The following is a 12,464-nucleotide window of genomic DNA, read 5'->3' on the forward strand; positions in this document are numbered from 1 at the left end:
ATGTCAGTTCTCTTTACACGTGGGATCATTATTCCCTTAGCTTCAACCAGATGTCTAGTTTTCATTATTTGATGCTTGCAGGGAACACATAAATTAATGACACACTAGGAATTATGAAAGGTAAAAAAATAGCTTTCTAGAGAAAAATCCAGATGTGCTTGTTTATGGAAATTTTTTCTTTTTTTAATAAATTTATTTTTTTGGTGTTCAATTTGCCAACATATAGAATAACACTCAGTGCTCATCCCATCAAGTGCCCCCTTCAGTTCCCATCACCGAGTCACCACCACCTCCGCCCACCTCCCCTTCCACCACCCCTAGTTCGTTTCCCAGAGTTAGGATTCTCTATGTTCTGTAACCCTCTCTGATATTTCCCACTCATTTTTTCTCCTTTCCCCTTTATTCCCTTCGACTATTATTTATATTCCCCAAATGAATGAGAACATATGTTTGTCCTTTTCCGATTGACTTATTTCACTCAACATAATACCCTCCAGTTCCATCCACGTCGAAGTGAATGGTGGGTATTTTTCGTTTCTAATGGCTGAGTAATATTCCATTGTATACATAAACCACATCTTCTTAAAATTTTTTTTTTAATTTTTTATTTATTTATGATAGTCACAGAGAGAGAGAGAGAGAGGCAGAGACACAGGCGGAGGGAGAAGCAGGCTCCATGCACCGGGAGCCTGACGTGGGATTCGATCCCGGGTCTCCAGGATCGCGCCCTGGGCCAAAGGCAGGCGCCAAACCGCTGCGCCACCCAGGGATCCCTAAACCACATCTTCTTTATCCATTCATCTTTCGATGGACACTGAGGCTCCTTCCACAGTTTGGCTATTGTGGACATTGCCTCTAGAAACATCAGGGTGCAGGTGTCCCGGCGTTTCACTGCATCTGTATATTTGGGGTAAATCCCCAACAGTGCAATTACTGGGTCGTACGGCAAGTCGATTTTTAACTCTTTGAGGAACCTCCACACAGTTTTCCAGAGTGGCTGCACCAGTTCACATTCCCACCAACAGTGTAAGAGGGTTCCCTTTTCTCCGCATCCTCTCCAACATTTGTGGTTTCCTGCCTTGTTAATATTCCCCATTCTCACTGGTGTGAGGTGGTATCTCATTGTGGTTTGGATTTGTATTTCCCTGATGGTAAGTGATGCAGAGCATTTTCTCATGGGCATGTTGGCCATGTCCATGTCTTCCTCTGTGAGATTTCTCTTCATGTCTTTTGCCCATTTCATGATTGGATTGTTTGTTTCTTTGGTGTTGAGTTTAATAAGTTCTTTATAGATCTTGGAAACTAGCCCTTTATCTGATAGGTTATTTGCAAACATCTTCTCCCATTCTGTAGGTTGTCTTTTAGTTTTGTTAACTGTGGAAACTTTTTCATATTCACCACAGCTAAAAGCAATAAAAAGTCTGCACAACGATTTTTATACCAGCTTTTTATAAAATGACCAGACTTGAGGTAAGAAAAATGTCCGTCATCATTATGTATTTTGTAGAGGGTGATGTTAATCAACATTTAAAGGAAATATGTTGTGAAGTTCAAAAATATGCATGAGTATTACCTGCACATTTCTTAGGGAAGAAGAACATATTCCACTGGAATTTCATTTTAATTTGGAAGAGGCCGGAATCTAGAGATGGTAAGGAAGCCAGTGGTTGACGGCAGGTGGAGGAGGGTGAGTGTGTAAGGTGACTTTATTTATGGTGACATCACTCGCATACACTGCACTGTGGCAGTGGCGACACCACACTTCTCTGTTGTCACAGCCCCGTAAACTGTACTCTAGAGCGACAGCACCTTCCTGCAGGCAGAGAACGTCATCTAGGAGTCTGGGGTCTGTGACGGGTCACAGGGTGACATCATCCCATCCACGGCTCCAAGGAGGTGTGACCCCATGTCCCTGAAGGGAGATGTTTGGAAGGAGGGGACCTGAGGTAGATTGAACAGTTTGAAAAGGGAGCAAGGAAACTGCCCATGAGCCCCTTAGTCCAGACGACAGCGTGTGCCCCCTGGGCAGAGGGGTCAGTATTTGTGATGTGTCAGAGACTTTACTGGAATTGGACCATGACCTCTAATGTCACAGATGGTGGGAGCCACTGTTGTCCCTTCAGGAACAGAAGGTCCTGTGTTGTGAGGGTCTCGGCCTCTCCATAACCAATGTCAAGGTCCGCCCTGCTCTTGTGGTTCTGGTGATGACTGCAGAGGTCCTTCAGCTGCAACACAGGAAACTTTGAAAATTAAGGGTCGATTAATTATAAACCTTAAATTACAGAACACACTTGGGGCCACAAACATAGGTCATCATAGAGACAGAGCGAGCCTGTGGCCTCCCCAGCAGGAGTGTGGACAGAGGCTCAGCTGACAGAGGAAGAAGTGGGGGTCAGAGATAGTGATAGATGCAGAGAGAGACCAGGCTTCGGGGCCCCACACTGGAGTCCATGGGGGCAGCATATCTGATGTCTTTGTCTATCTGCTTCCTTCCCTGGGGATGTGCTGACCCCAAGCCTCACTCTAATCTTAGAGAAGTGGGAGAGTGGGGACACTTGGAAACAGTCCAAGGAGCCACAGCAGAAGATTCTGAACCATTTGGGGCCATGAGGTGCAGCCTTAGGAAGGCTGAGTTTGACCTTGGTATGGCCTATCCTCCATGCACAATGGGTAGGGGACCCAGAGCACTGGAGGCAATGGAGCTCTGCTCTGGGCTCCTGTCAACTCATCTCATTCAGAGTGGATCAGGGCTGGGGTTGCAGGGGAATTGTAGCCTGTTCCTGGGGTCCGTGGGATCCTTGCAGCTAGGAAGGCAGCCCCTGTGTGTGTCTAGGTCCAGGGTCCACCTGCTGTCAGCCCCAGGCTCCCAGATCTTAGGGGGTCCTCCCAGGCCCTTGCCATGACAGACATCAGGAAGCCAGATTGACAGTGGGGAGAAGTGACCAAAATCCAGTGTTCCTCCCCCAGGGGGATGAAGGGATGAGAGAGATCCCCAGCTTTGCCTCCCTGTGGCTGTGATTCTGGGGGTGTGCAGGAGGGTGCAAAGTTAGGGTTCTTCTCCATTCTCACTTCTTCATGACATCTGATGTCCCAGGCACTGCAGCCAGACCCTGGACTTTCAGCTCATGTTCCTCCATGACTCCTCTACCCCCTGGGGTGTGAAGGTTTGCCAACATCTCCCCTAACACGTGCTCACTGTCCTCAGCCCTATGTGGAACATTCCCATTGGGGAGACAATGAGGGGCACGTCTCACCTCATCAGACACTTGGCTCACCCCTGAGGACCCATAGCAGATGGGAAGCCCCACTACCCCAGACACTGCAGGGACGCTTCAGGGAAGCCCCGGGAGCCAGCCTGGAATGACGGAAGGAGCTTGCAGGACTCCTGTCCCCCATCCTGAACCTGGGGAGGGGGTCCAGGGTTCAGTCTCAGGCTCCTGTCCCCCCTGCACAGCCACACTCACCTCAGGGTCTTCTTACCGGGCCTGCACACCAGCCTAGAGCCAGGGGCACTGCTCCTGCCTCTAAAGGTCAGGGTCCACTGATGCTGAGCTGGGGATCAGTGTTTGTGCTCCTTTCCCAGATCTTCCACTCCTTCATGCACAGAGAAAACTCTCCCTACCTGAGGCTCCCCTGCAGTGACAGCAGCACCCTCTGAAGGGCCCATCCAAGCAGAGACCCCTGTTCTCATCATCCTCTTCCACATTCTTCCTGCTGCACAGCCCTTAGTGGCTCCTAGGAGCACAGCCCCCTGCATCACCCCCTGCTATGTTCCTTCCTCAGTTGCTCTGCCCCGACCACAGAGCTTCTTCAGTCCTGCCCTGTTCTGTCCATCCTTCCATTACCCTGACCCATCATCACCAGGTGGTCTTGCTCCTGTGAAGTCACTGACTCTCATCTTAGTTTGAAGATCTTCATACCCTGTTTTAATTTTTTCTTCTATAACTCTTTGTGCAGAATGCGGTCACTTCTCTCTTCAGATGAACCTGAAAGGCCCTTCACTGAGGAGCTCCCTAAATGTCCCAGGGGCGGCATAGGCTCAGTCTTTTGCATGATTTATGTTTTGTAGACATTCCCACACTCTCAGGAGTGATTATAGCTGGATGACTTTTCCCTCCATGTGGGAAGCTCTCAATCACAGTGTATCCGTGTTCTTTATTTACATCAGACCCCATCAGACTGTGCTTCACATAGTCCTTCATGTCACTGCTGAGAGCTGGTGACACAGCTCTGGATGTTGACCTCAGGCCATTGAGGACCCTGAGAGGGACAGGTAACCTGCATCCCCTTGGACCGTGCAGGAGGACCCTCCCAGCTGGGGGTGCCCCCCTGGCCTGAGGGCTGGGTAGAGGCTCTGCTGCCCCTTGTGCCCCCTAGTGAGACCCAGGAGCTGGGTGCCCTCAAGGCCTGGCAGAGGCTCCTGGGCAGGGTCCTCTGGGGGTTCCCACTGCTGCTCCCTCCACCCCCTCCTAGGTCCACTCAGAGAAGGCCCTGCCCTTAGCTTCCTCTGTCCTCTGTTCTCGGGAATCACTGATCAGAGGGAGTCTGAGAGATTCTGGAAGGGGCACAAATTTGTATAAACAGCACTCTCATTTGCCTGGAGACAGTAGGGAGGATAAGACAAGCCTGGGACAGCCCTGCTTCACTGTGGGGTTCAGAGCCTATGTCAACATGGCCTGGACTCCTCTTCTCCTATTCTCTCTCTGCTAATATTTGGCATCATCTGACTTCTGTGGGAGCTTCACAGATATTATCATCTCCTAAGAAACTCCCACCTAAATGCCCCATCTCCTGTGAGTGTCTGTGTTTGCAGTGTCCCTTTTCCAGCCAGGGCTGACCCAGCCACACTCGCTCTCTGCATATCAGGGAGCAACAACCACACATACCTGCACCCTGAGCGGTGGCTAGCATTGGCAGCTGCCATATATACTGGATCCAGAAGAAGCCAGCGAGCCCTCCCTGATGTCTCCAGTACTACTACTAAGACTCAGATAAGGCCTCGATGTCCCCAGCCCTACTCTGGATCAAGAGACACCTCGCCCAAGGTGGGGCTCCTGCTCATCTCTGGGCTGCAGCCTGAGGACAAGGCTGTCTCTTACTGTATAATATGACACAGTGGTTCTGGTCACAGGGACACACAGAGGACGATGTAGGGCAACACCTCAGCCTGCCAATGGCCTTGGACTCTTGTCTTTCAATTTAAGAGAACGTGAATACACACTGATTTTACTTGGAAGTAGCTTCTGGATGAGAGTGTCTTTCCTCCTAATTTCTTATTCCACCTTTTCGAACTCCCAGAAGAAATAAAAACTGACAACGAAAAGATACAAAAATATTCGTAGTGAGCCAGATTTAAAATTAGAGCCTGTTGACCTGGTGGTTCTTTTCTCTTCCCAAATCATGTCTACTTAATGGTCAGAGCACTGGGCCCATCCCAACAGGTTGAAAGTTCTCCTCAGCTAGTCTCTGCCTTTCCAACCGTCAGAGCAGAGACCTCCTCATCCCTCCCAGGCCCCTTTTCTCAGGACTGGCCATGGCTCACTGAGTCCCAAGGATGAAGTACTAGGATATGAGACGCTGTGTGAGAACCAGACCCAGGAGGAATTCCAGGCACAGAGCTGTGTACTTGAGGCACATCTGTGACATCAACGATGTGGTTAGGCATAGGGGATTTGGGGTCCTGAAAAGTTGTAAAAACCCTGAACCTGCTCCAGAGACACTAGGTAAGAGCTCCTTTGGATGTGACTTCCTACAGCTCACACCACTCAGGACCTTGGGCATCCTCGGATCCCCCAGTGCCTGCTTGAGGCCTTCTCTCCTCCAGTACACAGCGGAGCTTTGCAACAGTCCTGGGTGGAGGGGGATGGCTTGGAAGTCTGTTTTTTTCTTTTTCTTTTCTTTTTTTTTTTTTAATGACAACAGCTGTCGGTTTAATAACCCAGAAAAGATCATTAAATTCCTTCACATTTCCCAGAAACAGATGGAAGAATTGCAGAAAGGTTCAGGCATATGGGGGAACATATGGGATTATGGCAGCTCCAAAGAAGGGCCGAGTCTGCTGTGCTGATGGAGGGTCCGCACAGCATTGCCCGGGGCACCAGTGGGGGTCCAGCACTCTGTGCCCCATGGGGGAGTCCAGACCACAAGCCCTTGGTGTACAAGGCCGGCGGGAAAGGTGGCCACCTGATGGAGGGTTTGGTGAAGGTGGAGAGGGCAGATGACATATGTTCCCACGCACGCTTCCTCAGGTCACCATGTGCTCATCACGTGTGGGTGAGAGAAAATCTGAGTATTTTCTGCAAATCCCTGTGCCCATGAATCTGTTGTGAAGACTCAAATGTAGAATTCCCCTTTTGCGGAGGGAAAAGAAGTTAAATGGGGGTAACTATAATAAGAGCTCTCTGGGAGAAGCCCTGAGTTGTGAGCTAGCACAGCCTTGACTGAGCTTCCAGGCTACAGCCTGATTTTCTGCCCCTGGCTCTGTAAGCTTGGCCTCCTTAACACTGGGTTCCAGGATGAGGAGGAATCATTATCAGTGTCACTCACTTGGCTTGAATCATCATGTCCCGAGAGCTACTGCTATGTGGGGAAGTGAGATAAATATCTCCCCTCCACTTCTGTCTGACTCCCTCCTCCCCTGTCATTACCTAAGTCCCATGCCATCTCAAGTGGTACCTTCCTCCAATACTGCTATTAAAAGCCAAGTAGAGGTTCTATGACAATCTCTCCCTGTCTTGCTTGTCTCTTCATACAGGCCTGGTCAGTCTGTGTTCAGGAGAAAATAGCGGCTCATGCAATGTGGTGTCAGTGAGGAGGGGATGCCAAGAAGAGCAGAAGTCCAGCCTGTGTCACCTGCAATCCAGTTAGTTTCCTGCCACCGCCACGCCCCTTGGATATCTTCTCCTGTGTCCCTGGATTTCTTCATCATTCCCTGAGCTCTGGAAACTTAGCTGAGATGGGTTGATATCTTTCTTCTCAAATTATATTCCCTCTCAAATCCATTATGTGGGATGATTATGACAAGCCTTATTTTTCACATAAACCTTGGTCTCCAGTCCTATTATCATAAAGCATCTCAATATTCTCAGACAATTTCCAGAAAGTCCCACTTTCCTTCAGGGTCAGTGTGTGAAGCACTTTCCAATGCAATGAATCAGGGCCCAGGATGTTGTAGATAATAGGCCACAGGAGCCCTTCTCCAGTAGTGGAGGAAGTATCTATACCAAAGGGAGTTTGTGTCCATATATACTAACATTCTTTTCATCTCTGTCCTTATATGCAGGACAAATATTAAGTTGACTAAAAAGTCATAAATATACCATTGATACAGAGGAAAATATTGAGTTGCCAAGAATACAACAATAAGATATTAAAACCCAGATAGAGATGCAAGATATACCCTTTCCCAACCGACATTATATTCTCAAGGCAAAGACAACGGGAGAGCCCAGAGCCTGTCCCTGTGGGTGAGAGAACCTATCGGGGGACCCTCATACAACTAGAGCAGCAGTAATGAACACAGTTCCATGTAAGAGAATCTCTGTAATGACTTTGGACCTTAGAGCCCTCAGGGCAATTCTGTAATTAATGTTGGTTTAGATAATCCTAGTTGGATAATCACCCAGGGCCGTTGGCAGAGGCCAGCCCAGTGCCAGCTTTTGCTGAGATATCTGCAGAGGTGACAAGTAGACGTGGGGACTTGGGACCCAAACACCTTGGTTCTGTCCTCACTCCCTTGGGTGTGAATAAATGTCTTTATTGGAAGCCCACCACTCCTGCAATTGAGGAGTTGTGGGCACGAGAGTCCCCCTTATTGGTCTCTGAACTCCCTTCCAAAGAGATTTTCCTTTTATTAAATTTCACTGATATTGGCATACATCAGGATCCCTTCGAGAGTGAGACTCAGCAGTATCATGGGCAGGACTAAAGGATCCTGGTACCTAGAAATGAGACTTAGTGAAGTGGAGACACCAGATCACTCTCAGGGTTTGGGTCATGGTGAGGTGTGTGCCCTGGACCAGCACGGGGCGCTGTGGGACTGCCTCGTGGTCTCTAAGCAGCTCATTAGTGAGAACCATTCAAACAGCCTGGGCCTTGAGGCCTGGCCCAGTGCTCCCTGATGGGACTCAGCAGCTGTGTCCCTTCTGTCCTGGCAGAGATTTCCCAGGGGACTTGTGTGTTGTCTCAGCAGGTGCTTCCTCCCAGAGCTCTCCCCAGGGCTGCAGCAATGCCCATCGTCCTCAGTGTGTGGTGCAAGCTAAGCTCCAGCAGCAGGACTCAAGGAGGGTTGGGCAGTCAGTGGGTAGAGCCCATGTACATGGACAGTCTCTCCTGTGGCAGAGGGTGGAGGAGAAAAGGCGCCTGGGCAGCCCAGCCCACGTTGCGGATCAGGAGCCAGGTCACCATGTCTGGACTCCTGTCCTCTTGGTGTTCCTGTCTCACTGCACAATTAGGGACAGCCCTCAGGGATCATCCTGAATCACTCCTCTGGTTCAGAACCTAGAGAAAATTTACTTTGAACCTAGCTATTGCCTTATGTGTGTCTGCATCTGTAGGTTCCCTGTCCCAGCCTGTGCTGACACAGCTGCCCTCCCTCTCTGCATCCCGGGGAACAAACTCCAGATGTACCTATACCCTGAGCAGTGTCACCAGCTACTAAACATACTTCTCAAGGAGAATACAGGGCGCCTTCCACAGTACATCCTGTACTACTACTCAGACTCAAGTGCATGATTGGGATTTGGGGTCCCAGGCACTTCTCTGGATCCAAAGATGCCTCAGCCAATGCAGGGCTCCTGCTGATCTCTGGGCTGCAGCCAGAGGACAAGTCTGACTGTCACTGTGCTACAGATCACGGCAGTGGGAGAAGCTCCCGATACTCACAGTGTCCAGATAAGGAGGGAGTGAGACAAATGTCTGGACCTAAAGATCCAGAAGAAACTTACCTGGAGAGACAGAGCGGGGTGGTCTCTTCTGCATGATGACCTATCCTTCCACAGGTAACAGAAACAGCCCTGTAATGCACATGAAGCAAGAGAAAATGATAGATCCCAGGAAGATACAGACAGATGAGGAACCAGAGCGCAATGGCACGTCACCACTCAATGTGGAGAAGATGAAAAGGAAGAAATACGTTGTCTACAACTGAACTTGTGGACTCCAAACATTCATCCACAATAATATCTATCATCTCATTCCATAAAGTGTGACCTCTTGTCACAACTGATACATCCATAGCAGGTATATTGACCACAACCCTGGTCACAGTCAGTCTCCTGTCTCTGAACCATCTCCACATGAACTTGGACTAGATCCTGCAGACTCCCTGACCACATCCCCACTCCTCCCTCCTCTTCTCCCCTCTGCTTTCCTGTCTCTCAGGCTTCAGTCTCTACCTCTGGCTCCTCAGATCTGAGCTCTTTCTGGCTGGACATGTTCTTACAGAGCAAAATATACTTATATGATGGAAAACAGAAATCACGCAACTAGGCATTTCTCTAAGTGGGTTATTATATCTGCACAGGAATATGAACACATATGTTTATTGTTTATTTATGTATGATTGCCATGATATGAAGAAAAAACACATACATCCTTTAAAAGATGAATGGATAGGGCAGCCCAGGTGGCTCAGTGGTTTAGTGCCGCCTTCAGGCCAGGGCATGAACCTGGAGACCCGGAATTGAGTCCTAGGTTGGGCTCCCTGCATGGAGCCTGCTTCTCCCTCTGCCTGTGTCTGTCTCTGCCTCTCTCTGTGTCTCTCATGAATAAATAAATAAAGTTTTTAAAAAATAAATAAACCCTGCTAAGTTACTCTGTGGATGGAGGCCCGAGGAGAAAAAATGGGCACATGATGTCACTCCACAAGCCCTGGAATTCTGACTCCGTAAGCTGTTAACAGGTCTGTTTTCAAATGAGTTCTCCAGGCCTACAGTAACTCCTCTCCCAGTAAAAGGGCTCTGGGACACTTGCCCTTTAAAATCCAGAATCAATTTCATGGAGAACCATCCCTCAGGAGAAGTCATAAGAGGGACAGGAGGGCATTGCCTCGTTTTTTGCTCATATCAAACATACACACACATACACACACACACACACACACACACAGCTGTCTCCACTTTCTGAGAGTAAACTGTGCTGTGCTTTGCACTTTCTGGGCTTCTTGTCCCTCCAGAAGTCAGGGTCAATCTGTGTTCACCCAGCCGTCCTCAGTGTCACAGTCTCCAGGAATCAGAATCCCTTCAGAGGAGGCCCCCGGGACATCAAGTGTGACTGAGGTCCTGTCACCAGGGCAGCCAGATGTGCCCTAACACCTGCAGTCCTGGGATGAGGCTGATACTCGGGATTCCCGGGGGGAGTCTCTGTCCCCATGGGCAGCTCAGCCCCGACCATCTCTGGTCTCCAGTCACTGCCTGAGGCTGATCAGTACGGTGACTCTGGGACCCTAGCCTCAGAGCTGCTCCACCTAAGCTCAAGGCTCCTGGGGATGTAGGACACCCCCTCCCTCTGCTCTCAGGGCTGGCTTTCACTCCTTCAGTCACCCCAAGGACACCTCCATCCAGACTGGGCCTTGCTAAATCTTCTGTCCCAAATTAGGACCAAAGGGTCTGTGAACTCAGGGACATGGTCCCCTCATATCCACCTCTCCACCACTCAAAGGGGACTTTTGATAGAAACTCTGGGTCCAGATGGATTTTGCCAGTAGAACCTCATTGTCCCACTCATGGGTGGCTGAATGAGCAATTGCTCTGTCCTGAACATGCCTGACCCAGTCCCCTGCTGTGCCCCACCCCAGATATGAGAGGGACCCTGAATTGCTCATCCTGGAAGCTCATCTATATTTAGGAATCCAGCATGCAGATGGCTGTGAAGTTCATACAACAGGGTCCTCATGGTGGCTCATGGGCACCACTTCAGGCTTTACTTCCTGCAAAACCAGACTCATGATACAGTCTTAGGAAAAATAGATAAGAAGTGATTTTATAAAATGTTCATAGGGATGCCAGGAGCCTCAGCGGTTGAGCTCTGCTTTAGGCTCAGGGCCTGATTCTGGAGTTCAGGGATTGAGGCCCATATTGAGATCCCTAAGGGGAGCCTGCTTCTCCCTCTGCCCATGACTCTGCCTCTCTCTTTTTCCTTTTCTGTCATGAATAAATAGATAAACTCTTTTTAAAAATGTTTATAGATGTCTATTCAAATGAAAACCAAAGTCTTTCAATTTTCTTTGTCTGTGCTGATGATTTTAACCACAATTTCCATGCACATTCTCCCTGCAATAGACATAGATCTGGGAACAATATACTAATGACTCCACCTGCATCTTCACAGTGACATCATCATTGAGTGTCAATCACTGTTATTGAGAAGAGTTTCTAAAAAAGAATATTCATCCAATTTACGTGCATGGTTGGTTGGTCAAGGGGTGACCAAATGCAATCTCTTCCTCTGGATTCTTGTCAGAAATTCTCCAGCTGTCACATCTTCCCTGCTAAAATATCCTGACACGTCTGTCCCTTGTGCTCTGAGGTCAGTGCCAACCTTACATGGCAATGCTGGGAGGACAAAACCTAGGAGGGAGTCACTGCCCACAGGGTGGGGAGAACTAATATTTAAAACAGGTGAAAACAGTGAGATATGACAACGATTTTCAGTGTGTAACCTTTCCAAGAATGCACATGAGGGCTTCCACCCACAACCTGGAGAAGCTCCCTCCATGTGTCCTCAGTATTTCAGGAAATTCAGAGATGGTGAGAGCTGCAACCAGGGGGATCATATAGGAGGAAGGTCTCAGCATAATGCATAGAAAAGGCCACGTGTAAAAGGGGACCCATTACTCCTCTGGATGAGACAGTGATGTCAGAGGAGTTGGTGTAGACACACAACCTCAGTCCTGAATGGCCCATGAACAGCAGACAGAGCCGTGGATATTTTCACACCGAGCAATTAGAGTGAAGCCTAAAATCTACACTGTGCGATGGGTGGCCATTTAAAGGGATACATGTCATGCATGGTGTGGTAGTTTCTGGATATCAGAAGGAGCTTGAGGCTTATTTCTGAAGGATCAGGCTTGATTAGAGCTGGGAACACATCCTGACCCTGCCTGTGCCCTCTGATCAGGGTTCTGAGCTGGGACCTCCCCAACACAGCCCCAAACAGCCCCTTCCCTGTCCAACCTCCTGACATCATCAGGCAGAGGGACCTGACCAACAACCAGGGAGGGGCAGAGAACTGGGGTCTCATTTGCATGGACGGCCCCTCCCTCTCTCAGAGGATGAAGAGGGGAAGGGAGAGATGAGGGAAGGCTCTGCTCAGCTGTGGGACCACAGAGGCAGGAGCAGTGATGACCTCCACCATGGCCTGGTCCTCTCTCCTCCTCACCCTCCTCGCTCACTGCACAGGTGATGGATGTAGGGACAGTGAAGGGAACCTGGGAGGACACGTGGTTCCCTACTTCCTTCTCTTAT

General features: G+C 49.3%; 2 protein-coding genes across 7 annotated transcripts in view; both read left to right on the forward strand.

Annotated features, from left to right (window-relative positions):
- Nucleotides 1-12,464, forward strand: part of LOC112907482 (immunoglobulin lambda-1 light chain-like) — a 699,686-nt gene that overhangs the window by 149,799 nt on the left and 537,423 nt on the right. The window lies entirely within an intron of this gene.
- Nucleotides 12,318-12,464, forward strand: part of LOC112907540 (immunoglobulin lambda-1 light chain-like) — a 548,801-nt gene continuing 548,654 nt past the window's right edge. Inside the window, exon 1 of the mRNA XM_072723329.1 lies at nt 12,318-12,398. Within this exon, the coding sequence (XP_072579430.1) occupies nt 12,341-12,398 (58 nt within the window). The 5' untranslated portion in view covers nt 12,318-12,340. The remainder of the gene's footprint in view (nt 12,399-12,464) is intronic.

The sequence above is a fragment of the Vulpes vulpes genome, chromosome 10 (genome assembly GCF_048418805.1).
Source record: "Vulpes vulpes isolate BD-2025 chromosome 10, VulVul3, whole genome shotgun sequence".
Taxonomy (NCBI): domain Eukaryota; kingdom Metazoa; phylum Chordata; class Mammalia; order Carnivora; family Canidae; genus Vulpes; species Vulpes vulpes.